Genomic DNA, 27935 nt, shown 5'->3' on the forward strand with positions numbered 1-27935 from the left:
AAGGTGTCAGGAAAACACAGAAGTAATTATCAAGTGAACAATGTTGACTGTTCAGAGGATGCTTCAGAGGATGATAAAGTGTTAGAATAGATTGGAAGGGGCTCCTCAAGAATATTTGCAACCTAAATATATTGAAAACAACAAAGAAAAATTTGAACATTAAATGAAACAAGCCAGACATTGCACACATCTTTAATCTTAGCGCTCAGGAAGCAGAGGTAGGAGGATCTCTGTGAGTTAGAGGCCAGCCTGGAGCTATAGAATGAGTTCCAGGTCATCCTGGCCTATACTGAGACCCTACCTCAGAAAAATCAATAGTGATGATGATGATGATAAACAAAGTAATTAAAGCATTTTGGGACTGTTTGAAGTACTTGCTTAACAAAAATATTTGAAAAATAACATCATATTTAGAAGACTAAGACTAGACCACAAAGTCAAGAGAAATCTCTGAATTGCTATGATCTAACTTTAAAATTTTAGAGAGACTAGATAATTGGAGATAAGTGCTGAGTATTGTGGCAGTACACATTTATAATCCGAGGTCAGCCTGAGCTACAAAGCTAGTATCATGTTTTTTTTTTAAGTTTTAAATATTTTATTTGTTTATTTATTCATTTATTTATGGGGGGGGCAGATAGAGAGAATGGGTGCACTAGTCACTGCAAACAAACTCCAGACACATGTGCCATCTTGTGCATCTGGCTCATGTGGCAATCAAACCTGGGTCCTTAGCTTCACAGAGAAGTACTTCAGCAGCTAAGCCATCTCTCCAGCCCTGATGTTGTTTTAATATGTAAATTTATTCATATATTTCCTTGAACCTATAGGTATTATGGTTGAAAGATGCTTTTCCTCATGATGTGTCATCCTAACTTTGAGAAAATTCTTGAAAAGTTTGTCCTATCAAAAGATTTGTCATATATTAAGGAATCTGTTAAAAAACTTACATCTACTCAGGACTGAGGCAAAAGGATGCTTGAACCCATGAATTCCAGGCAAGCCTGGATAACACATTGAAAAAACAAACAAAAAAAATAGCTTCTGGATTTTCCCAGTTCAATGATGTTAGAGAAAAACACAATGAGGTCTCAATGCCTTTTATGACTTTCACTCACAAACAGCCCCCTGTTCTTCATTATATTTATCACAAACAAATCATTGAGTGTGGTCTACACTCAAAAGGGAAGGAATTGTGATTCACTAGGGAGGAGAATCTTAAGGGTTTGTGGACATAGCTTAAAACCACCACAAAGATTTTATACAAGGTTTTGTAAAGACGCGGAAATGTATTTTTAGACTGCAGAGATGGCTTAGCAGTTACGGTGCTTGCTGGCATAGCCAAAGGGCCCAGGTCTGGTTCCCCAGTACCCATGTAAAGCCAAACACACAAGGTGGCACACATTGCAATGGCTAGAAGCCCTGTCATGCCTATTCTCTCCCTCTTTATCTGCCTTTCTCTCTTCTCTTTTTAAAATAAGATAAAATAAAAAATGGATCCTTAATCAAAATTTATGAAACTGGGGAAAGTACCTGAAAGTATGAATTGCTTGATTTCATAAATGAGGGCTATGTTAGATACTTTTCTACATGCTGTGACAAATACATGACAAAAGTAACTTAAGGAAGGATTTATTTCATCTTACTGTTTAGGGGGATGCAGTCTATCATGAGGGGTAGAAAACAGTGAATGCTACACACAGCTCTGTCTCTGTCTTCAGTCCTAAATTCAAGCCTATGTGATGGTGCTGCCCTGTGTTTGGGTGCATCTACAAACTCCCTCACAGACATACCCAGGGATTTGTCTCCTATGTGATGCTAGATGTAATCAAGTGAGATTAATCATCACCAGGGCTTGGATATTTTGCTTTATTTTGTGCCAGAGACTGCGCTCAGATGGGAAGTGCATTCTCTAATTGGTAGCCTAAGTGTTTTGTCACCAGCATTGTCCTATCCCCAATATGTAGTTGTAGATATTGGTGACCAAATTACCAAATTTTATTTTGTGCTTGTATACAAACGTGTGTATATATACGCACAAAGATCAAAATAAACCTTGTAATATATGAATAGCCTATATTTCATGATTTAGATCTAGAAACATGAAATAATAAAATTATATTTTGTTCCCTCTTTATATTTAAATTTATTTATGGGGGGGCAGATAGAGGGAATAGGCATGCCAGGGCCTCTAGCCATTGCAAATTCCAGATGCATGCAGGCAAGCGTCTTAACCAGGAAGCCATCTCTCCAGCCCTATATTTTATTTTATTTATTTTTTGCTGTTTTATGAGGTGGGTCTCACTCTAGCTCAGGCTGATGGATTTCAATATGTAGTCTGAAGGTGGCTTGAACTCATGGTGATCCTCCTACCTCTTCTTCCCCAGTGCTGGGATTAAAGGCTTGTGCCACCATAATTTTTAACATTGAACCTGATTTAAATATGCATTTGAGCCAAACATGGTGGTTTATACCTTTAATCCTAGCACTTGGGAGGCAGAGGTTGGAGGATCTCTATGAGTTCTAGGCCAGCCTGGAACTACAAGGTGAGTTCTAGGTCAGCGTGGGCTAGAGAGACCCTACATATATATATATATATATATATATATATATATATATATATATATATATATATATATATATATATATACACACACACACACATATACATACACACACACACACACACACACACACACACACATATACATATATATAATTTGTAAGTAAAGGATATTGTACTTTATCTTCCTCTCTTTTTCTCTCTTCCCATGCTGAATTTTTTGCCCAAAATTCTGGTGACCTTATAAAGAAAAGTAAATAAATATTGAGATTGTCAGAAATATTTTCTGGATCTTTTTGTTGTTGTTTTGAGGTAGGGTCTCACTTTAGCCCATGCTGACCTGGAACTCTGTAGTTTGAGGCTGGTCTAGAACTCACAATGATCCTCCTACCTCTGCCTTCTAAGTTTTGCAGAAATATTTTCTATTGCAGCTATTAATAAAATAATTTTTTGTGGGACTGGAGAAATGGAGAAGTGGCTCAATGGTTAAGGCACTTCCCTGAAAATGACCCAGATTCAATTCCCCAGTACCCATTTAAAGCCAGATGCACAAAGTGGTACATGCAACTGGAATCCATTTACAGCAACTAGGGGTCCTAGCACCCCTCTTCTCTCTCCCTCCCTCCCTCTCTCTCCTTGCAAATAAGTAAAAATATTTATAAAATTTTTTAATCTATTGACCAGAGTCATTTTTTTAATGATTATAGATGAACATATATTCAGTAATGAAAGTGAAGATGAGATTTTCCTAAGAAAAACTAAGAAACCTAGAGGAAATGTTCTGAAATCTCCTGAGGTAAGTCATTCCTTAATCACAGCAATATAATCACAATGATTGTTTTTTTTTTTTCCTTTAAAGAGTTAGCTATATTTCACTTAAAGTGTTTATGTATTTATCTTATCTAGGATCAGAAAAACAGTGAAGTTGATTCACCTATTAAGGTTGTAAAAAAGTCCAGGGTGCTTAGAGTAAGTAAATAACATATACTGTATAATAATCCAAATTGTCTTTAAAATAATTTATTTGTGCGTGGAGGCCAGCAGACAACCTTGGGTGCCTCTCATGTATGTTATCTGCCTTCTTTAAGACAAGATCTCTCATTAGCCTAAAGCTCACTATTTGGGCTAGACTAATGGGCTGGCACTGTCCCCACCTCCTCAGCAGTGAGGTTGTAAGCATGTGCCACTGTGCCTGATATGTTTACATAGGTACTGGGGATTGAACTCAGGTTCTCAGGCTTTCAAGGGCTTTACCAACAGAGTTATTTCCTTAGCATCTTTAAATTCTTTTAGGATAAATATTAGAAGAAAGATGTGTGAATAGAAAAATGGGATTATATTTGATCTTAAAGTTACATGGTGAATAGCTGTCATGAATATATCCCGAGCCTGTCCTGAGTCACCTGTCATAGAAGCAATAGAAAAGAAAATAGGTAATGGAAAATTAAGATGAATAAGAAAAAAATAAGCTGTTAACCTGGATATTAGGAGTTCTGATTGGCTTCTTGAGAAGAAATACCTTAGTTAAAATCATCTGCGGCTATTAGGAAGGGAAGGGAAGGGAGAAGAGAAGGCATTGTTAACAGAATGAACAACTTAAATAGTGACCCAAAGGTGGGAAACAGTTTCTCTCTGTCACTACAGTAAAAAGCAGAACAGTTCCTAGAAATGTAACTGGGGAAGAATCCAGGCCAAGTCCAGTCCTTGCTGTTTTATTTGATCACTGAGTGGATTGAAAGAAGGAAAGGGAGCTGGAGGGATGGTTGAGCAGTTAAGTTGCTTGCCTATGAAGCCTAAGGACCCAGGTTTGCTTCCCCAGTACCTACATAAGCCAGACACAAAGTGGTACATGCGTCTGGAGTTCATTTGCGGTGGTTGGAGGCCCTGACATGCCCATTTTCTCTCTCTCTCTGCCTCCCTTAAATCAGTAATAAAATAAAATATTAATAGTAAGGAAGGAAGGAAGGGAAGGAGGGAGGGAGGGAGACTGGAAAGATGGCTTAGCAGTTAAGGTGCTTGCTTGAAAAGCCTAAGGACCTAGGTTCAACTCCCCAGAACCCACATAAGCCAGATGCATATGGTAGCATGCGAGTCTGGAGTTTGTTTGCAGTGGCTAGTGGCCCTAGCATGCCCATTCGTTCTCCTGCTAATAAGTAAAAAAAATATTTTAAAGAAAGGAAAAGAAGAACTCCACAGTGACCTGCTTTGTGGGTTGGACTGTTTAGCAAATTGGTCTCAAGTTTAAAGAAGACAAGGGATAAATTCTATTCAGTTTTTATTTTTTATAATATATATGTATATTTTAAAAATATTTATTTACTTGAGAGAGGAGAGAGAATGGGAGTTCCAAGGCCCCCAGCCACTGCAAACAAACTCTAGACACATATGCCACCCTGTGCCTCTGGCTTACTTGGGTACTGGGGAATTGAATCTGGGTCCTTACACTTATGCAGGCAACCACCTTAACTGCTAAGCCATCTCTCCAGTCCCAGTTTTTATTGTATTTATTTTAGCTTTCTGATTATTTATTTATTTATTTTGCAGTAGGGTCTCACTCTAGCCCAGGCTGATGAAGAGTTCGCTATGTAGACTCAGGGTGGCCTTGAACTCATGGTGATCCTACCTCTGCCTCTCAAGTGCTGGGATTAAAGGTATGCGCCACCATGCCGAACTAATCCAGCATAATTTAGATGCAGTTAATTTAAAATGCAACCAGTCCCTATTAACCTAATGTATTCATCTAAGACTTCACCAGAAAAACTGCTTTTGGGCTGGAGAGTTGGCTTAGCAGTTAAGGCACTTGCCAGGAAAGCCAAAGGACCCAGGGTCAATTCCCCAGTCCCCAGGTAAAGCCGGGTACACAGGTGGTGCATGCTTCTGGAGCTCATTTGCAGTGGCCAGAGGCCCTGGTGTGCCCATTCTCTCTGCCTCCCTCTCCCTCCCTGCCTCTCCCTCTCTCAAATAAATAAATTTTTAAAGAAAAAAAAATTGTTTTAACTTGCTTCCTTAACTAAATGACTTCTGCATTATCAGAATTGAATTAAAATTGAAACTAGTGATCATACTGTCTTAGACTACAGTTAACTCCTGTTAATTGAAATTTGATGATGTGTGTTGTTTTGGCTGACTTCATGTTGTTGTCATAGGTCTTAGTCAAATTTTTTACTGTTTTATTAGTTTCATAATTTAAAATGTTTCCTGTATGTTTGGACAGATGTTATTTTTTGTGAAGTCCTTGAGAACTTAAAGGAAACACTGTTTAAATGAAATTTTTTCAAATATATTTGATATTGGGGCTGGGGAGTTTGCTCAGTGGTTAAAGGTGCTTGCTTTCTGGGCTGGAGAGATGGCTTAGTGGTTAAGGTGCTTGCCTGAGAAGACAAAGGACCCAAGTTCAATTCCCCAGAACCTACGTAAGCCAGATGCACAAGGTAGCACATGTGTCTGTTTGTTTGCAGTGGCTGGAGGCTCTGGTGTGCCCATTCGGTCTTTTTCTGTTTGCTTCTTTTTCTCTCTCTAAAATACATAAATAAAAATAAAATGTAATAAAGAAATTTCTTCTTTGGAAAATAAAAAGGTCAAAAGATACTTGCTTGCAATGCCTATTTGCCCAGGTTCAATTCCCCACCATCTGTACAAAGCAAAATCCAGAAAGAGGCGATTGTATCTGAAGTCTGTTTGCAGCATCAAGAGGCCCAGGTGTGCACACACAAACACACACATGCAAATAAATAAAAATATTAAAAACTACATAATTGATATAATACTAAATTGAGTAAATACATATACTAATATTGCTGTGTCATCTAATTTGGCAGCTCTACTGCTCTGCATTGTGATAGCAATTTTATTTTTCTCAGAATATTCACAAATCTAAATAGAAAATTAAAGCAATGCCCCATGATAAAATCAATAAGATAAAACAATCCAGTTTTTTTCTTTATGTAAGAATTTTGTTGAAATTTTGTAGTCAGAGTTATCATCCAGTGATGAGAGTGAGAAATTTCATGGACCATGTTTAAAGTTAGAAGACTTCAAGGATTATAACAGGAAGGCCAGAAGAGGCTTCAGAGCCCAAAGAAGACAAAGTTACCTACAGGTAATTATATATATATATATATATATATATATATATATATATTTTTTTTTTTTTTTTTTTTTTTTTTTTTGGTGTTTCAAGGTAGGGTCTCACTCTAGCCCAGGCTGACCTGGAATTCACTATGGAGTCTCAGGGTGGCCTCGAACTCACGGTGATCCTCCTGCCTCTGCCTCCCGAGTGCTGGGATTAAAGGCATGCACCACCACGCCCGGCTCAGGTAATTATCTTTAGTCTCTTTAATGTTGTTATATGTGCATTTATGTGTTTTGTACATATGTGTATGTATTCATGCTATGTATGTCGTGTGTGTGTGTATTTAAACAAAAATTCCACAATAGGTCAGGCATGATGGCACACATTTCCAGCACTTGGAAGGCAGAGGTAGAAGGATCGCCATGAGTTTGTGACCACCCTGAGAATACCGAGTGAATTCCAGGTCAGCCTGGGTTAGAGTGAGACCCTACCTTGAAAAACAAAACAAAACAAAAAAAAAAAACAAATTAAATATTTTATTTATTTATTTATTTGAGAAAGAGATATATGTATAGGAAGAAAATGGGCACACCAGGGCCTCTAGCCATTGCAAACAAACTCCAGACTTGTGGCCTCCTTGTATATCGGGCTTTGTATGGGCCCTGGGGAATTGAACCTGGGTCCTTTGGTTTTGCTAACAGTTGCCTGAACTGCTAAGCCATCGCTTCAGCCCATGGACAAATTTTAAATCCATTTATTAGAACTAAAATCACAAAAGAAAATTATTTCTCAGGTTACCTTCATGTTTTCTAATTTTTCTTAGCATATAGCTAGGAAATTTTTAGACAATGAAGCAGAACTTTCTGAAGAAGACGCTGAATGTATTTCATCAGATGAAAATGAGTCAGAAAATGAACAAGATTCCTCCTTACTTGAATTCTTAAATGATAAAACTGAACTTTCACAGGCTGTAAATGGTAAGTATTATGATACTTTTAATTTTTTTTCAGAGTGTATGATGTCTTCTTTAAATATTTAAAAAGTTATTAGTTTATTTGAGAGTAAGAGAAAGAAAAAGGCAAAGACAAATAGAGAATATGGATGCACCAGGGCCTCTTGCTACTGCACAGGAACTCTAGACGTATGTGCCATTTTGTGATTCTGGCTTTACTTGGGCACTGGGGAACTGAACTCGGGTCTTTGTAGGCTTTGTAGGCAAGCACCTTAACCACTGAGTCATCTCTCCAGCCCGAAGTATTTTAATCTTTATTCTAAGAAAGTTGACTTTTTTTCCCCTTCATTCTCTGTTGTATCTAGAGAATATCTTTTTAAATATTTATTTATTTAGGAGAGAGAGGGTGAGTAGATGAGCATGTCAGGACCCTCCTGGTACTGGAAATGAACTCCATACTCATGGCTCATGGTTCACTTGTGCATCTGGATTACACGGGTACTGGGGAATCAAACCCAGTCATTTCAGGCTTTGCAAGCAAGTTCCTTTAACCTCTGAGCCCTCCAGCATGAGAATATTTTTAGAAAGTTGACTTTAAAGAAGCAAATTCCATATGCATAAAAAAAAACATTTATTTGGGCTGGATGTGCTAGTGCATACTTTTGATTGCAATATTTAGGAGGCAGAGGTTGGTTGGAGGAATGCTATGAGTTTGAGGCCACCCTGAGACTACATAGAGAATTCCAGGTCAGCCTGAGCTAGAGCAAGACCCTGCCTTGAAGAACCAAAACCTAACCAAAACAAAGAAACAAAAAACATTTGTTTGCTGGCCACGTTCATTTAAATTCTCTAAAGCTTTCTTTATTTTATCAAGCCCCCTTTTTTCATTTTTATTTTTATTTATTTATTTATTTATTTGTTTTTTGAGGTAGGGTCTCACTCTAGCCCAGGCTGACCTGGAATTCACTAAGGAGTCTCAGGGTGGCCTCGAACTCACAGTGATCCTCCTACCTCTGCCTCCCAAGTGCTGGGATTAAAGGCGTGCGCCACCACACCTGGCTCAAGTCCCCTTTTTTTTGTTGTTGTTGTTGTTTTGAGGTAGAGTATCTCTGTAGCTCAGAATGACCTGGAATTCACTATGTAGTCTCAGGCTGGCCTCAACTCACAGTGTTCTTCTACCTCAGCCTCCCAAGTGCTGCGATTAAAGGCATGCACCACCATGCCCAGCTGTTTCAGAGTTTCTTGTTTATAGACTTATGCTAAGTTTAATAAATATCTCCAGATATTTGACAAGTGCTTCGGGACCTACCTTTTGCCTGGCAATGTAGGGGATTGGAGAAGGATATGCTAGAGAAGCAATGGATAAGAACTCTTCCATGTAGAACTTATACTCAAATGGAAGGAGGTGGGCATTCCATATAATACATAAGAGCTAAAGGACGTAGAGACTGTAAGGTTAAAAATTTATAATAAAGCCAGGCATGGTGGTACACACTTTTCATCCCAGCACTTGGGAGGCTGAGGTAGGAGGATCATTGGACCAAAAAGAGACCCTACCTCAGAAAAAAAAACCAAAAAGAAAAAACAAACAGAAAAGCAATCTCTCTAAACCTAATAAAATAAAAGTTGTTTCAAAAACTTAAAGTGAAGAATGTAAACTAGGGTTTCGATTTGCTGAGGTTGGAGGCATTGATATGGGCAAGTTCCCATTTTAATTTTTTTTTTTTTTTCTGGTCTTTTGAGGTAGTGTCTTGCTCCAGAGCCCAGCTGACCTGTAATTCACTATGTAGTCTCAGAGTGGCCTTGAACTCACAGCCGTCCTCCTACCTCTCTGCCTCTGGAGTGCTGGGAGTAAGGCATGCATCACCACACCCAGCTAGTTTAGTTTTTTTGTGATGGGGACTTGCTTTGTAGCCTAGGCTGACCTCAAATTTGAGAGCCTCAGACCTCAGCTCCTAAGTGCTGTGATTGCAGGCATGCATCTCCATTCATGGTGGTACAGTTGCCGTTGTAAATAAGATGATTAGAAGTGGCCCTCATTTCATCAGTGACTAGAAGTAGTCATTTAGCAGTGTGAATTACTCAAACCAGCTGAGGGATGGAGAGATGGCTCAGCAGTTAAAAATCATTTGCTTGCAAAACTTGGCAGTATGGATTTGATTCCCCAGTACCCATGTAAAGCCAGATGGTACATGTTGCTAGAGTTCATTTGCAATGGCAAGAAGCCCTAGCATGCCCATTCTCTCTCTGAAATAATAAGTATTAAAAACTAGTAAAACCAACTGAAAAAGCTAAACTTACTAAAAGGGTTAAGGGAGATCTGCTTTCAGAAAATAGCATGTTCAAGTAATTATGTTCAAGTTCTTTAGTATGTATTCAGTATTAAGTGTGTACAATGCATTTATAGCAGGTAATTGGCATTTACTAGAAGTGAGAGCTATTCTGATTGGCTTATCAGTATTCTGGTCTTTTGTGGATCTGTGTGTGTGTGTGTGTGTGTGTGTGTGTGTGTGTGTGTGTGTGTGTGTACAGGTTATATTCTTATACCCTGGCCCCTGCTTCCCTTTCTCTGGGGCTCTCCTCACTGGGGTTATGATATTCACTGTGGGATCATGAAGGCCTTAGTCCATCCCTGTGGGGTAGTGGGGGAACCATGCCTCAAGGTATTCCTGTCCACTCTTTGACTCTTACAGTCTTTCTGTCCTCTTTTCCACAATGTTTCCTGAGCCGTGGTAGGCCTGTTGGTAGTCTGATTTAGTGTTGAGTTCTCTGTAGCCTCTGGATTTCTGCTTTGATGGGTTTTGATTGACCACAGGGTCTGTCACCATCACTCTGAAGTTGGTTGTTAGGCTAGCAGTGAGAGCAGTACTCATGTCCTCACTTCCTCTGCAATTTCTCCTGGGCCCCAGAAGATGTGGTAGAGGTGGCAAGTCTTGTGGTAGGCAGTTGGCTATCTTGTCATACTGTCATCTGTAATATAAAACAGATTCTCCAACCAAGAGTGAGAGCAGCTTGGGTTAAAGGGGGTATGCAGAATTATTTGAGAGACTTTTGCTGTACAGACTCACTGTTCTCCTTAGAGCACTGAGGCATCTCTCTGAAGTCTGTGAGTTTCCTGACCCTGGGATTCTGACTTGGTTTGCAGTACCAGATGAGAGTTCTCTCCCACTGAATGGGCCTGTGTCCAATTAGAGAATAGTTGGTTACCTACAAAGTCTGTGTACCACTGTTACACAAATGTGTGCTTCTGGTTTAGCTGGTTTATTCCATAATCTGCAGGATCCCCTGCTTATTCATGCTGTTGGTAACAGTTTTCTTCCAGCAGCTCCCATAGTACTCTCTAGCACTATGAGGGCTAGCCAGGAGGGAGCTACTTTCCCTTTTGGTTCCAGAATGGTAGGTATTCCAATATCTTGTGACCACATCCTGTGGTGTCTTTGGCAATAAGGTCTTTACTTTTAGTTCTGACAGGTCATCAAGTGTTTTGGCAATGGCCTACATTGTTTTGGGAACTTTATGGGTCTGCCTGGCCAACAGCTCAGTGTGTGTGTGTGGCAGGGCCAGGGTGGGGGACCCAATTCTGGGCTTGGGATTTACCAGCCAGAGTCACGGTATGTTCTAAAGATTTCCCAAGTCCCATTAATTAGAATAATAATAATAATAATAGAATTCTCCCTACTATATCCTTGATATTTACATGATTTGAAGAACAAGGTTTTATGCACTAAACTTAATAACGGGAGTAGATTTGTAGACTTTTCAATAACATCTTTTAGAAGATTCAGAGCTAACAGCTAGTTTAAGGCCCCGAAGCTACTCTGTTCAAGGAATATCACTGTGACTCAAGGGGAGGGAAGCAGAGGGAAGGGCAGTCAGGAGAGTCTGCAGCCAGTCATAGTGATCCCTCCAGCTTCTGTACGAGAATGGCCGCAGAGCAGTGCAAGTACAAGACCAGCTAGAAGGCAGCAGCAGTGATCCAAAGAATTGGATAACTTTTATAAAGAGAGTGCTGAGGCGGGTGAGAGCTCGATCCTAGATATGTCACACTGACAGGATTTGTGATGAAATCGGTGAGCAAGATTAACAGAATGGATGAGGGAAGGTGCTGTTTTCTGATATCAGAAAGGAGATGGGGCCATTGCATGGAGATTAGACATGTGAGTCTTCATTTTAGATGTAGTGCATTCACAGTGCAAGGTTGCAAAGCTTTCTTAAACAGTATATTTCAATTCTCATGTTATTTTCATGTATCATTTAAAAGTGATAGGCTTAAAGGCTTGGGTTTGTAAGGTAACTGAAAATTGCTGTGTCATAATTTTATTTTCCAGTGCATGTTTTATTCTGCTTGACTGAATTTCTTCTATTTATTTACTTTTGTTTTTTTGAGGTAGGGCCTCAGTCTAGCCCAGGCTGACCTGGAACTCACTCTGGAGTCCCAAGCTGGCCTCATACTCACAACAATCCTCCTACCTCTGCCTTCTGATTGCTGGGATTAAAGGTGTGCACCACCACACCTGGCTTTCTGACTGCATTTTTAATAACTATTTTTAGTCATCTTTGTATATGTAAGAATCTTGTGTATTAAACTTTTTCATAATGTTTCTTTCCATATAAAATGATATAGGTAAAAGTTAAATGAAAATGTTCATTTGAGTAATTTTGCTGTTTTACCTTAAATTTTTGTCTTAACACAGATTCTGAAATGAAAGCTATTTACATGAAGTCTTTACACAGTCCACTGATGAGCAATAAGTACAAAATGGTCCATCGGAACCATAATAATGTTAACATTTTCTCACAGGTATGCACTATAGAAATAATAATAGAAGCTGGGAATGGTGTCTCACTTGGAGTTTGAGGTGAGCCTGAGCTACAGAGTAAGTTCCAAGTCAGCCTGGGCTACCGTGAGACCTGCTTCTAAGCAAACAAATACTATAATAGTGGAGAATTTAATTTCCTGATGGTGATGTTAAAATACATTATTAATGAAACCTCCATTTTGTTTCCAAAATGGACTATCACATCTGCCTTGAATAATTTTTGTTCTAAGTTAGAAAGGTAAGCTAAATGTTCCTTAGCACTAACTTATCCACTTTCAAAAACTGAGTTAATTGCAATTTACTAGGGAAACTTTTTCCAGCTAAACAAATGCTTAAAGAAAATGAGTAGAATTTGTGCTGGGCGTGGTGGCGCACGCCTTTAATCCCAGCACTCGGGAGGCAGAGGTAGAAGGATCGCTGAGAGTTCGAGGCTACTCTAAGATTACAGAGTAAATTCCAGGTCAGCCTGAGCTAGAGTGAGACCCTACCTCAAAAAAAAAAAAAAAAAAAAAAAAAAAAAAGAAAATTAGTAGAATTTAATGTTTGATAAGTTTTTAATTCTCATCTGTCACATTTCTTTAAAAATCTTTATCATAAGATATTTTATTCTAAAAATTATAGATGATCTTTGCTTGTTATTGTTCTATTTTATTTATTTATTCATTCATTTTTTTGAGGTAGGGTCTCATAGTAGCCCAGGCTTACCTAGAACTCACTCTGTAGTCTCAGGCTGGCCTTGGACTCAGTGATCTTCCTACCTCTGCTTTCCAAGTGCTGGGATTGAAGGTGTGTGCCTGGCTTGAACCTAAGTATTAATTTTTATTTTATGTATTTATTTGAGAGAGAGAGAGATAGAGAATAGGTTGCCAGGGCCTCTAGTCACTATAAATGAACTCCATATGCATGTGCCACCTTGTGCAACTGGCTTACATGAGTACTGTGGAATTGAACCTGGGTCCTTAGGCTTCATAGGCAAATGCCTTAACCACTAAGCCATCTCTCCAACCCAGAACCTGAGTATTTTTAAGTTTGTAAACTACAGAAGGATTATGGCATACTTAGGATATTTCTCACTTTCAAAAGTCTGAACAAACACAAGTGGGAGACCCCCCACTGCAGGTCTGTGTAAGAAGCTGGCCTCTAACTCACAGTTCTATGTGATATTTACCATTTTAATCACATTACTTGAACAAACTCCAGATGTATGTGCCACTTGTGCATTGGGCTTTATGTGGATCCTGGAGAACTGAACCCAGACTGGCAGGTTTTGAAGAAGCAGCTTTACCTACTGAGCCATCTCTCCAGCCCTGTTTTTGGGTTTTGAATAAAGTATCACTGTGTTACTCCTGCTGGTTATTTACTTATTTAGAGAGGTACTAGCAGTTGAACCCATTGACTTGCATTACTAGACAAACTCTCTACTATTGTCCTCGGTCCCCATGCTGGTCTGGACCTTATGAACTTGAATGATATTTCTACCTCCGCCTTCTAAGTAGGTAATAGGCACATGTCCTCATGCTTACTAGATGACCTTAATTTACGGTTTATATTTTCTGTATCTGCATGTTCAGCTTGACAGCATGGCTAGTCATAGCTTTGTAATTGACGTTATTGCATAGCACTTAATTTTTTTTTTTTTTTTCGAGGTAGGGTTTTGCTCTAACCCAGGCTGACCTGGAATTCACTATGTAGTCTCAGGGTGGCCTTGAACTCACGGCGATCCTCCTACCTCTGCCTCCCGAGTGCTGGGATTAAAGGCGTGCACCACCATACCCAGATCTTTTTTTTTTTTTTTTTTAACTTTTCAAGGTAGCATCTCACTTCCAGCCCATGCTGACCTCGAACTCACAGTGTACCTCCTACCTCTGCTCCTGAGTGCTGGGATTAAAGACATGTGCTACCATGCCTGGCTAAAAGTTAACTTTTACCTGAGGGTTTTGTTGTTGTTATTATTGTTATTGTTCTGTTTTGTTTGGGGGGGTTGTTTATTTGTTTTGTTTTTGTTTTGGTTTTTTGAGGTAGGGTCTCACTATAGCTCAGGCTGACCTGAAATTCACTCTATAGTCTCAGGGTGGCCTTGAACTCACTGTGATCCTCCTACCTCTGCCTCCCAAGTGCTGGGATTAAAGGTGCTCAGTAACTCTTTTTCTTTATACAAGTCCCCATTTTTCTCTATCCAGAAAGTTTTCAGATATGTTGGTTGGATGTATGGATAATTTAGTAAAATAAATAAAGTAAACAATAATGCTTCAAAGAATTCAGGCTGGGACTGGACAGAAGGCTTAGTGGTTAAGGCACTTGCCTGTAAAGCCTAAGGACCCAGGTTCTGTTCCCAGATGCACAAGGTAGCACATGCCTCTGTAGTTAATTGCAGTGGCTAGAAGCCCTAGTATTCCCATTCTGTCTCTTTCTCTCTCTCCTCCCCTCCCTCAAATAAATTTTAAAAAATTTAAGCCAGGTGTGGTGGTGCACGCCTTTAATCCCAGCACTCAGGAGGCAAAGAAGAGGATCATTGTGAGTTGGAGGCCACCTTGAGAGACCCTACCTTGAAAAACCAAAAAGAAAATAAAGAAAAAAAAAAAAAGAATTCAGGCTGATTATATGGAATAAATTTAAATTCCTATGTCTTTATTTCAGATTCCAGTACAAGATCAAACCTATTTAGAAGACAGTTTTTGTGTTGATGATGAGGAAGAGTCTTTCAAAAGCCAATCAAGTGAGGAAGACCTTTTTGTTGATTTTAACTTAACTGAAGATTGCTTCCCAAATGACAGTGTAAGATATAAAACCCGGCATGCAGTAAAGCTAAAACAAATGAAGACAAAACAAAACTGTAGACATTCAAAAAAGAAATTATCCAGAATCATGTTACCAGATGATGACTCAAGTGAGGAGGAAGACACAATAAATGAGAGAAGAGAAGCCAGTGCTAAGGTTAGCCCTAACACTGTTGACAAGGACCAGCATTTGAATTTCGTGCCTGCTGGGTACTCACTGCAGCCCATGGCCCTTTCTAATCCAGTGGTAAGTCGGCCACCTCAGCAGAGACCAGAGACAGCACTGGATTTCACAGATGCAGTCATGGTCTTGAACTTCAAGCCTCTGGTCCATAATGAGAGCAAGTCCACCTCACCACTATGCCCTAGTGTCTCATCACAGGAAGAGCATGGGAAACATCCAGTTCAGTTGAAGGTATGTGTCAAACTAAAGAAAAATATGACAGGCGTGGTAGTACTTGCCTTTAATCCCCATACTTGGGAGGCAGAGGTAGGAGGATCACTACAAGTTTGAGGCCACCCTGAGACTACATAGTGAATTCCAGGTCAGCCTTGGCTAGAGTGAGACCCTATCTAAAAACTGAAAAGAAAAAAGAAAAGAAAAGAAGAATGCTATCATTTTCCAAAAGGGTTTGGTTTTTGAAGAAAAAAAACTCAAGCAAGAAAACAGTACATTTGCCACGTATAGTACACCCCTGTAATCCCAGCTCTTGGCAAATTGAGGCGAAAAGACAAGGAAGTAAAGGTCAGTCATCTATATAGATTTTGAGACCAGCCAGTACTACAATGATACCATCTCAAAACAAGCAATAGAAAAAGAAAACACTGCATTGTATTACATAGGCAGTGCATAGGATACTTGGGCTTTGATTTGTTTTTTTTATATGCCTGTGCATGCATGTGCACATGTGTGTGAGAGAGAGAGAGTGTGTGTGTATGGTGTGTGATGTGATTGTGTACTGTATGCCTTTGTGCGTGTGTGTGTGTGTGTGTGTGTGTGTGTGTGTGTGTGTGCAGATGCACATGCCTTATACAACACATGCTGTTCGAGAACATCAGATGTCCTTTTTGTTCATTCACTTGTTTCCTTGAGATAAAGTCTCTCACTCAGCCCAGAGCTGTTGTTTCTGTCAGGAAGCCCCACTGATTCTCAGATCTCTACCCCTCACAGCACTTGGTTACAGATGTGCATGGCCATGATGAACTGTTTAACTCCAGTGGTCTCAATCCTCTCATCTCAGGTTCTCGTGCTTTCTCAGCAGGTGCTGTTAACCTCTGAGCCATCTCATCTCCTCCCCATCTTTTTTGGAGACACCTTCTCACTCTGTAGCCCAGCCTTGCAGCAGCCCTTCTGCTTCAGCCTCCTGAATGCAATCATTCTAGGCATGTATCACCATGCCCAGCCTATGGAGTCCTGAGGATGAACCATAGGGGCTCAGAAATTCTGAACCATCACTCTAAGCTACATTCTCAGCCACTAAAAGTAGGCTTCTTGTAAGGTGACAGCAAAAGAAATTTGTGCTCAGAACTTGTTTCTACATCAACTTTTCCTCAGAAGAGACTTGTAAATAGGACTTTTTTTTCTTGTATGTTTCTTTTCAGATTGTTGCAAAGAAGTACAGTTTTCATCATCATGCTGTTACTAAAATAAGAAGAAAAGAAAATACAGAACAGCGCAACACACACACACACACACACACACACACACACAAGTTATTTAGGAGCTGTAGGGGCTCGGTTCAAGTCCATCACTGCTATAATAACAGCATGCAATAATTTAGATTTGCTTACAGCTAGAGACACTTTTTTGTTTTTGTTTTTCGAGGAAGGGTTTCACTTTAGCTCAGGCTGACCTGGAATTCACTATGTAGTCTCAGGGTGGCCTTGAACTCACAGCAATCCTCCTACCTTTGCCTCCCGAATGCTGGGATTAAAGGCGTGCACCACCTGCCCGGCTAGAGACACTTTTTAAATTATCTAGTTTCTCAGTTTTTCTTTTTTCTTGTTTGGTTTTTCGAGGTAGGGTCTTGCTCTAGCCCAGACTGACCTGGAATTCACTATGTAGTATCAGAGTGGCCTCATGCTCACAGCAATCCTCCTACCTCTGCCTCCCAAGTGCTGGGATTAAAGGCATGCAGCACCACACCTGGCTTTCTTTCTTTTTTGGGGGGGTGGGGGACAGAGTCTCAGATAGCTCATGCTGGCCTGGTGTAGCAGTGGATGACCTTGAACTTCTAATGCTCCTGCCTCTGCCTCCCAAGTGCTGAAAATACACATGTGTACCACCATGCGCAGTTTATGAAGTTCAGGGGATGGAACCCTTCAATACTAGGAAACCTCTCTACCAATAGAGATAATGACTGCAGTACCCGATTTTTCAGCAATATCTTGTCTGATGCCCTTATTCTTTGAGAATTTGAATCTACTTTTAGGTCATTAACCATTCTTTTCTCTAGTTTAATTTTTTTATGTTTTTTATTTATTTGTGAGAAAGAGAAAGCATATGGGTACACCAGGATCTCTTGCCACTGCAAATGAATTCTAGACACATGTGCCATGTTGAGCATCTGGCTTTACATGGGTACTAGGAGGTCAGAACTAGGTTGGCAAGCTTTACAAGTAGTCTATTTTTTGTTGTTGTTGTTTTGGTTTTTTTTCTTTTTTTTTTTAGAGGTAGGGTCTTATTCTAGTCCAGGCTGACCTGGAATTCACTATGTAGTCTCAGGGTTGCCTCGAACTCAAGGCAATCCTCCTACCTCTGCCTCCCGAGTGCTGGGATTAATGTGTATCACCATGCCTGGTGCAAATAGTCTTTAAATGCTGAGTCGTCACTCTAGCATCTCTAGTCTAATTTCTTTTTAATTTTTTTGTTTTTATTTATTTATTTATTTGAAAGTGACAGACAGAAAGAGGCAGAGAGAGAAAGAGAGAGAATGGGCGTGCTAGGGCCTCTAGCCACTGCAAACTAACTCCAAATGCATATGCCCCCTTGTGCATCTGGCTAACGTGGTTCCTGGGGAATCGAACCTTGAACTGAGGACTTAGGCTTCACAGGCAAACACTTAACTGCTAAGCCATCTCTCCAGCCCTAGCCTAAATTTTAAAATTTTTATTTATTTATTTATTTTAGAGGGGGAAGAGTCAGATGTAGACAGAGAATGGGCATGCCAGGGCCTTCTAGCCATTGCAAATGAACTCCATATGTATGTGCCACCTTGTGCATCTGGCTTTATATAGGTACTGGTTATTCAAACTTGGGTCCTTTGGCTTTGCTGGCAAGTGCCTTAACCACTAAGCCTTTTCTCCAGCCCTAGTCTTAATTTTTTTTTAATATTTTATTTTGAGAGAGAGAGGCAGAGTGAATAGGCACGCTAGGACCTCTAGCCACTGAAAATGAACTTCAGACGCATATACCACCTTGTGCATTTGGCTTGATGTGGGTCCTGGGGAATCAAACCTGGGTCCTTTGGCTTTGCAGGCAAGTGCCTTTACCACTAAGCCATCCATCTCTGCAGCCCCATAGTCTTAATTTATATATATATATATATGTGTGTGTGTGTGTGTGTGTGTGTGTGTGTGTGTGTGTATAAAGCAGTCTTACTGGAGGTCATTTCTGATGGATTTATAATTTTTAGTGGGATTGTATTGTTTTGATTTTTTCTGATCATTTATTATAATGTAGAGATTTTTGCATTGTGAGTTAATTTGACGCTTGGGTTTTCTAATCTGCTGTGTTCTTCGTAGTGTAAATCCAACTTTATATATCTTCCATGTAGGAGTTTAAGGTGCCAGGTATAGCTCTTATACTCCCAGAGAAATAGCAGAAGTGACCCTAAATGTTGAATTTGCCTGCTGTTTAACTATTGTAGTAGACTGGGTCAAGCAAATTATTGGCAAATTCTAACGTTCATCTGAGCAGTATATACATTTGATCAAAACCGGCACAGAAAGTGGGGCATGGCGGTGCACGCCTTTAATCACAGCACTCTGGAGGCAGAGGTAAGAGGATCATCATGAGTTCAAGGCCATCCTGAGAATACATACTTAATTCCAGGTCAGCCTGGGCCAGAGTGAGACCCTACCTCAAAACACCCCACCCACAAAATAACAAGTACAGAGTATTTGTACAAGCGTGAGGATTAAACTTAATATAAAATCTAGTGAAGCCAAAGTCCGTAAGGCTGTGTGTTGCCTCCCACCCTTATCCTGTCAACTAGGAGGTTGAGATCAGTCTGAAATTGGTTCCAAGCCAGCCTGGGGCCAGTCAGCCCCTGCTCCAAATAATGACAGTAGAAAAAGACAGAGGCCCTAACAATCAGGAAATGTCAAAGGCAACAGCAGTCAACACTAAAATACAGCTTATTTGAGAAGGGTAAAGCTGACCCAAGAATATATCATTCGAATGTAATATATAACCTTTCCTGACATGGAAAGAAAGATTAGCACTTCCAGTGCAGGCCTGTGTACCTAGCTTTGTATAAATAGGCCCTATTGCCTTTTGGAATGGCTTCCTATGTCACCAATGATGAGTGCCCACCTTAATTTCTTTTGGTGCTGGGCAGCCATGGATGAATGAGTTCTCTGGACAGTCATGGTCCTGATGGTTGGGGAATGGGAGACTTTGCGGGGTGCCTGGAGTTGTAGTGGAGCTGCTCAGCTGGTCCCATTTGTATTCTCCTTCAGCAGCTGTTCAGCTGGTCTCTGCTGTTCTCCTTCAGGTGTCATGCCTTGGTGCGGAGGCTGATGTGAGTGGAAAATCCCCTCACTTTGTTTCTGTCCTTGCTGCGTGAGCGGGCTTGTGGATCCGAGCTGCTGGCGCCTTGGCGGATTCTGGCTGTTTTCCTCCTTTTTGATCTCTCCTGCTTCTCAGCTGTGGTTGATAATAACTTACACACCTTCACTTTTCCATAGAAGAGTGTATTTTGCCATGTTTCTGTGTATTTCCCTCTCTAGGCTGCTTTAGTATGGCTAGTATGCCGCCATCTTACCTGGAAGTCCCTTTTAAAATTATAAAAACAATAAACCATGATAATTCTTTCCCTATTCTCCCTCTCACAAATCTACCCTCTATCAAATCCCCTCCACCTTTCAATTAGTCTCTCTTTTATTTTTTAGTTTTTTGAGGTAGGGTCTCACTTTGGCCCAGGCTTACCTGGAATTCAGTATAGTCTCAGAATGGCCTTTAACTCATGGCGCCACCACACCTAGCTTTCCCTTTTATTTTGATGTCATCATCTTGTTGCTAGCTGGTTTTGCACTATTTCTTAAGTTGTTGAAGTGGGGCTTGTTCCCTTATCAACAATCACATCTGGTCACATAGGAATGTGAGTAAGAAGACTCAGTGTCAGGTAAGGAGTTAGTGGTAATGTCACCTGTTGAACCAGACTATGATGTTTGTGTTTGCCTCTCTTTCAGGTTGACAGTGATCAGGAGGTTTCTAGTGGTTCGGGGCCACACTGTTCCAAGTTATGTTTGGCTAACAAGCTTTCTGCTTCTAGACTTCCTCAGGACGAAAGAAAACCCTGCATTCTTGTAGACAGTCATGAAATCACTTCTGGTTTAGAAGTAATTTCTTCCCTAAGATCAACTCATGGGTTCCATGTGGAGGTTTGTCCTCTGAATGTCTGTGATTACATTGTGAGCAACCGCATGGTGGTGGAAAGGAGGTCTCGGTCTGACATGCAAAATACTGTCAACAAGAGCAAGTTTGTGGAGCAGATCCAGTGCCTGAAGAGCATGTTTGAAAGAATATGTGTGATTGTGGAAAAAGACAGAGAAAAACCAGGTTTGTATTTTGAAATGTCTGTATGAAACTGTAAAGGAATATATTGTTTAGTTCATTTTTTTTTCAGAATGACAATTTATACTTGGCATTTCAATTTTAATACTGTTGTAGTTTAAATTTTTAAAGAAAAAAATTTATTTATTTGAGAGAAAGAGAAAGAGGCAGACAGACGGGGGGGGGAGGGGAGTGAATGGGTGCACCAGCCTCTGGCCACGCAAATGAACTCCAGATGCATGCGCCACCTTGTGTGTCTTACTTATGTGGGTCCTGGGGAATTGAACGGAGGTTCTTTGGCTTTGCAAACAAATGCCTTAACTGCTAAGCCATCTCTCTAGCCCCTATTGTAGTTTTTATCAGTCATTGCATTTAAATGAGGCTTATAAAAATTGTACTGTGAGAAGTGGAAGATAACATGGGCCAACACTGTAGTGGGGAGAGAATAGGCTTCCGATGTTTATGCATCTGCTTTGTAGAAGTTGATGGGAAGAATTGAGAATTCCTTCTATTTGGCCAGCTTGCTTGTTGAGGGCAATAAAGTAATGGGTTACTTGTTTGTAATCCTCAGTATAGATGAAGTGGCAGGTGTGAGGCCAATGGGAACTCATTTGAAACTACTAGAATCAAGTTTGCCGTAGGTGCATAGGGTACATTTAGAAATGCAGGAATGGAATTACAGCTAAAGGATTTTTGTGGCAAGAACTTAATTACAGGAATCTCCTGAGAATACTGAAATAATCAAGGGATATGGAATCAGAAGTTGCATTGATTTCTGATTTCTCTATAGCTATGTAATGTTACATTAACAAATCATTTCCTGACAATGACAGGTATGTTAAATGCTAATATTGCCTTACTCATCCCATGGTATTATGAGGATTAAATGAAACCATAGAAAATTTGAAGAATTGTAAGTAAAAATTAATAATGCTTTATGTAAAGCACTGGTATGGAAATTGGTCAACCTTTTTAATCCCTCTTGCTGTCACTGTTGAGTAATGTAACCTTGGATAATTCACTTTATCTTTCAGTAACTCAGCTTTTTAAAAAAACATATTTTTATTTTATTTATTTATTTTGGTTTTTCGAGATAGGATGACACTGTATCCCAGGCTGACCTGGAATTCACTACGTAGTTTCAGGGTGGCCTTGAAGTCACTGTGATCCTCATACCTCTGCCTCCCAAGCACTGGGATTAAAGGTGTGCACCACCATGCCCAGCCTATTTATTTATTTATTAATAACTTCCGTAATTATAGACAGTAAACCATGATAATTTCCTCCCCCTTTTCACTTTCCCCTTCAGAGCTCTATTCTCTCTCTCTCTCTCTCTTTTTTTTTTTTTTTTTTTTTTTGGTTTTTCGAGGTAGGGTCTCATTCTGGTCCAGGCTGACCTGGAATTCACTGTGTGGTCTCAGGCTGGCCTCAAACTCACAGTGATCCTCCTACCTCCACCTCCAGAGTGCTGGGAATTAAAGGTGTGAGCCACCACGCTCAGCTCTGTTTGTTTGTTTGGTTTTTGGTTTTTCTGAGGTATGGTTTTTCTCTAGTTCAGGCTGACCTGGAATTCACTATGTAGTCTCAGGGTGGCCTGGAACTCATGGTGATCATCCTACCACTGCCTCCCAAGTGCTGGGATTATAGGTGTGCACCAAATGCGTGGCTGTTTGTTTGTTTTTTGTCTTTGTTTGTTTATTTGTTTTTATTGACAACTTCCATAATTGTAAACAATATCCCATGGTAATTCCCTCCCTCCCCCTATTTTCCCCTTTGAAACTCCACTCTCCATCATATCCCATCCCCCTCCATGACATCAAAATAAAAGAGAGACTGATTGAGAGAGGGAAGGGATATGTTTGGGTTTTTGTTTGTTGTTGTTGTTGTTTTTGAGGTAGGGTCTTGTTCTAGCCCAGGTTGACCTGGAATTCATTATGTAGTCTTAGGCTGGCCTTGAACTCACCATATTCCACCTACCTCTGCCTCCTGAGTGCTGGTGATTAAAGGTGGGAGCCACCATGCCCGGCTTGTTCTCCATTTTTTCAATTGAATGTGAAAAGGCAGGACTACAAATGAAAAGGGGCTGGAGAGATGGCTCAGCAGTTAAAGGCACTTGCTTTCAAATCCTGATAGCCTAGATTCTATTCCCTAGCACCCATGTAAAGCCAGATGCACAAAGTGATGTATATATCTGGAGTTTGTTTGCAGTGTCAGGAGGTCCTGGCTTGCCCATACTCACTCTCTGTGTCTACCTTTTTCTCTCAAATAACTTAATTAATTTAAACAGTAATTATATCAGTTAAATGAGAATTTAATGAGCCTTTCCTAGCTTCTCATGCCCAGAGCTTCCTATCCCTTTAAAGCTTTAGTGTAGCTTCTCTTTAATCATTAGTTCAATGACAGGGATGCTGGGATTTTAATAAGTGTATTAGTTATTCTACTTAGTTTTAGTTACTGAACTGCATTTCCCTAAACATGTGATACCTAGGGGACACATCAAGGATCTTCAGAAGAACAAAGAGTTATGACAGTTTGCTGATATCCTTAATTGGTGCTGGAATCCGAATTCTCTTCAGTTCCTGCCAAGAAGAAACTGCAGATTTGCTAAAGGAACTGTGTCTAGTGGAGCAGAGAAAGAATGCTGGCATTCACATTCCAGTACTGCTGAACAGCAAGCATTGTGAGGCACTTCCATTTTATCTAAGTATCCCCAATATAAGTTATATAACTGCACTAAATATGGGTCACCAGTTTCCATCTGTAAAAAAGATGGCCAACAGGTATGTGTATTTCATGGTTACTTTAAAGTGATTATTAGAAAAATTCTATAGAATTATATTTTATTTTTTAGTTAAGAGGTGTGGTGACTTAATAAAGATTGGTTAAAGTTGGGCATGGGGTGCATTCCTATAATTCCAGCTTTCTGGAGGTAGAGGCCAGATGGCTTCTTTTAAGTTCAAGACTAGCCTGGTCAACATAGTGAGTTCCAATCCAGCCAGGGCTACATGATAAGACCTGTTCATAGAAAACAAAGTTGTTGCCTGTTCCCATGTGTCAGTTACTGTGTGAAGCCAGAGACCTAACAGAAAAAAAATGAAAATTTTTAAAATTATTTATTTATTTATTTATTTGAGAGTGACAGACACAGAGAGAAAGACAGATGGAGAGAGAGAGAATGGGCACGCCAGGGCTTCCAGCCTCTGCAAACGAACTCCAGACGCGCGTGCGCCCCCTTGTGCATCTGGCTAACATGGGACCTGGGGAACCGAGCCTCGAACCGAGGTCCTTAGGCTTCACAGGCAAGCGCTTAACCGCTAAGCCATCTCCCCAGCCCTAAAATGAAAATTTTGCTTCTGGGAATCAAGCCTAAGGCTTCTAGCACACCAGAACATGTTTTACCATGGATCTACACTCCCTTGTTTTTAATTATCACATTGCTTGAATAAGGGTGAGATTTCATAACACCAGGATCATGTGAAGGATCTTAGCCCTGGCTACTATACTAAAATATTATGAAACCAGTTCTATAGGCTGGAAAAGTTTTCAAGTTTTTAGTCTCCTGAGTCACAATCTTGTGACTGAAAGGCCTAAGACCTAAGAAGCACCTCTTCTCTTAAGGCTTTAGGGCACCAGAGACCCTACCTTTCTTGTTCTTTGTTTTGTTTTGGGGTGTGTGTGTGTGTGTGTGTGTGTGTGTGTGTGTGTGTGTGTGTGTGTGTTTGGTTTTTAGAGGCAGGGTCTCACTCTAGCTCAGGCTGACCTGGAATTCACTAGTCTCAGGGTGGCCTCAAACTCACAGTAATCCTCCTACCTCAGCCTCCTGAGTGCTGGGATTGAAGGCGTGTGCCACCACACCTGGCTTTAATTTTTGTTTTATTTAACTAACACTAAACACGCACTGGCTGGTGTGTGCCTTGGGCATGCTTCTGCCAGACCTGTATCTCTCTCCTGGGATGACTACCAAAAACTTATGTTGGGTATTCTAAGGTATGATGAAAATACCAGTTTATTAAAATGTCGCTCTTTTTGTCTTTTTTATTTCAGCTCACCTGAAGAAATTTCCATGTATGCACAAGTTACTCATCAAAAGGCTGAGGAGATCTGTAGATACATTCACTATGTATTTGACATACAGATGTTACCCAGTGATCTTAACCAAGAGAGACTGAAATCTGATGCTTGATCAGTGCTCAAGGTGCTTCTGTCAGAGAGCTTTACTGTTCCAGTGCACCTCAGCGATCACTTGTAGCTTGTGATTGAGAGTTCAAAATATGTAAATAACTATTCCCTTAGCACTTAAAGAAGTTCTTTATTGTATACATTTTTATTTACATAAACTGTATAAATTATTTTAAAAGTAAACTTTGGTGTGTAGTAATGATTTTGACTAAATAGATTATGAATTTTTATTGAATAAATTAAGTGGTATTGAAGGTATCATTGTGGATAGTTTTCTTTGTTTGTTTAAAGGCATGTGCCACCACACCCAGCTTTGTTGTAGATAGTTTAAGTGTTTAAGAAAGTAACTTCCATGGTTACACTTATAATCCAAGCACATGGGAGACTAAGGCAGGTGAAACAGTACCAATCTGGGCCACACAGCAAGACATGGTCTTAATAGCAATCAAACAGAAAAAGTAACCATGGAGTAAGCTGCATTTTGGAAATTTTCCAATATTGTCATGACTACTACAAACTCAGTGCTCATATATAACTTTCATGTATAGAAACTATAATGTCATTATCTTACCCATATTGAGTCTATAAATATACATATACTGGATAAAGTGTGCATACTGTGTGCTGATAAATGGTCTAGTAACTAGGAAGGGAGAGTATTGTACTGAATGTCTTCACTAAATGTGTTCCAAGTCAGGTTGTCAAATACTGAAATGAACTTTTCATTTTAGTTTTCATCTTCCATAATTATAGACAATAAACCATGATAGTTCCCCCTCCCCACTTTCCCCTTCACAACTCTACTCTTCATTATATACTCTCCTTCTCTCAATCAATCTCTTTTATTTTGATGCCATCATTTTCGATTATAATCATCTTGTGTAGGGAGTGCCAGGCACTGTGAGGTCATGGATATCTAGGCCATTTTGTCTAGAAGAGTGCATTGTAAGGAGTCCTACCCTTCTTTTGGCTGTTCCATTCTTTCTGCCACCTCTTCAGCAATGGACCCTGAGCTTTGGAAGATGTGATAGAGATGTTTCAGTGCTGAGCACGCCTGTTATTTCTCAGCACTTTTGAGTCATGCCAGTTGTCACTGCCATCTGAGAAAAGAAGCTTCTCTAACCAAAAGTAAGAGTACCATTAATATATGAGTATGGACATTAAGAGAAGTGCATACCGAGCAGTTTGGTGAGCATAATATATGCATCTAGCAAGACGCCAGCAGATGTTACACTCCTAAGGCTCATGACTTCCCCTGTCATAGGTTTTCATTATCAGGCATGTATTTTCCCTCCTGTGGAGCAGACCTCCAGTCTAATTAGCAGTTGGTTTCCCCCATGACAGACATGCCACTATTGCACCTGTTAGTTCATTTGGTCTGGCTGGCCCAACTTAAGGCTTGCAGTATCCACTGTTATTTAGCTCCACTGATGACATCTTTTTCTCCCATGAAGCTGCATGCATCATAGCTTTTTCTGGCTTTCTGTCAGCTGGTCTACACAGAGGTTTTCAGCTCAGCTCCAGCAAGATTTCTCCATGACCTTGCAGCCCAAGCATGTGGGAGGCTGTGCAAAATGCCTGGAGTTGTACCAGAGCTGTTAAGCTGGTCCCTGCTGTCTTCTCGAGGTTTTCTTGACTTTGTGAGGAGGCTGATGTGAGTGGAAAATCCTTCCACCTGGTTTCTGCTCCTGTAGTCCTGTGTTAGCCGGGCACGCAGGCACATGAACCTGGGCCACTAGCGTCTGGAAGGATTCTGGCTGTTTTCCTCCTTTCTAGAAGATCCTACTCTCTCCTGCTTCTTTGCTGTAGTTGATAATAAATTATACACCTTCACTTCTTGGTAGAAGAGTTTATTTTGTTGTTTTTCTGCTTATTTCCATTCCTAGGCTGCTTTAGTGTGGCTGCTATGCTGCCATCTTCCCCAGAAGTCTCTCCCTGTGTGTTGACATGTGCAATGTGAGGCCCTCCCTCTATGTCGACACACAGTGAGGCTCTCTGTGTTGACATGCACATTGAGGACTTCCCTCCATGTTGATATGTGCAGTGTGAGGCTCCCCTCTATGTTGACACACGCAGTGTGAGGCTCTCCTATGTTGACATAAATTAACAAGGTACAGAAGAAATAACCTAAAGGATTTTATCTATTTATGCTTGCTATGTCAGAGCTCCCTACTCACTTCTCATTAGCTTATCTAATGACCTAGTAGAAATGGAACTACCAGGTACCTAGCAAGGGAGAACACAGCAAACTGAAATAAATCAGATAGGATATAATGAAAATGAGCAAGATGGCCAGATTGGTCTGGGACAAGTCTGTCATTTCAAAATTATTTTTTCCTACTATGGGATTGGATGACCTTCTAAAACACTACCTACACAGTAACTCCATGCAGTGTAACATTATGCCAGACATTGGCAACTCACTTCCACAATATATCTTAGGTCCACTCTACAATAACCTCTTTGTTGTATTCTATGCTACAAAGCATATTGAGGCAGAGAATGAGGATTTTATTTTAGCCCAGTTAATCTGTTCTTTTAAAATCTGGTTTCTAGAAATCCAGTAGTTATACAACTGCTGGTTATTAACTGGGGACTTGTGTGTGGTACACTAATATTCTGCCATTGACCCATATCCCCAATGTCTCCATCCCATTTTTCTAAATTATTTATTTGAGAGAAAGAGGCAGAGAGAATGGGCACACCAGGACCTCCAGCCACTGCAAATGAACTTGTGATGCATGCATCACCTTGGCATCTGGCTTTTGTGAGTCCTGGTGAATCAAACCTGGG

General features: G+C 40.3%; 1 protein-coding gene across 8 annotated transcripts in view; it reads left to right on the forward strand.

Annotated features, from left to right (window-relative positions):
- Fancm (FA complementation group M) overlaps window positions 1–25384 on the forward strand; it is a 70563-nt gene extending 45179 nt beyond the window's left edge. For 4 of the 8 annotated variants that reach the window (XM_045154573.1, XM_045154575.1, XM_045154577.1 and 1 more), the window contains 9 exons: window positions 3271–3359; window positions 3470–3532; window positions 6534–6662; window positions 7459–7612; window positions 12282–12388; window positions 15045–15599; window positions 20600–20969; window positions 23452–23743; window positions 25008–25384. In XM_045154573.1, coding sequence (XP_045010508.1) covers window positions 3271–3359; window positions 3470–3532; window positions 6534–6662; window positions 7459–7612; window positions 12282–12388; window positions 15045–15599; window positions 20600–20969; window positions 23452–23743; window positions 25008–25146 — 1898 coding nt within the window. In that variant the 3' untranslated portion in view covers window positions 25147–25384. Of the gene's footprint in view, window positions 1–3270; window positions 3360–3469; window positions 3533–6533; window positions 6663–7458; window positions 7613–12281; window positions 12389–15044; window positions 15600–20599; window positions 20970–23451; window positions 23744–25007 lie in introns of those variants that run through there. The other 4 variants (XM_045154576.1, XM_045154574.1, XM_045154579.1 and 1 more) reach the window with 4 other exon arrangements.
- Window positions 25385–27935: the final 2551 nt, after the last annotated feature.

Source organism: Jaculus jaculus, chromosome 7 (assembly GCF_020740685.1).
Source record: "Jaculus jaculus isolate mJacJac1 chromosome 7, mJacJac1.mat.Y.cur, whole genome shotgun sequence".
In the NCBI taxonomy this organism is placed as follows: Eukaryota; Metazoa; Chordata; class Mammalia; order Rodentia; family Dipodidae; genus Jaculus; species Jaculus jaculus.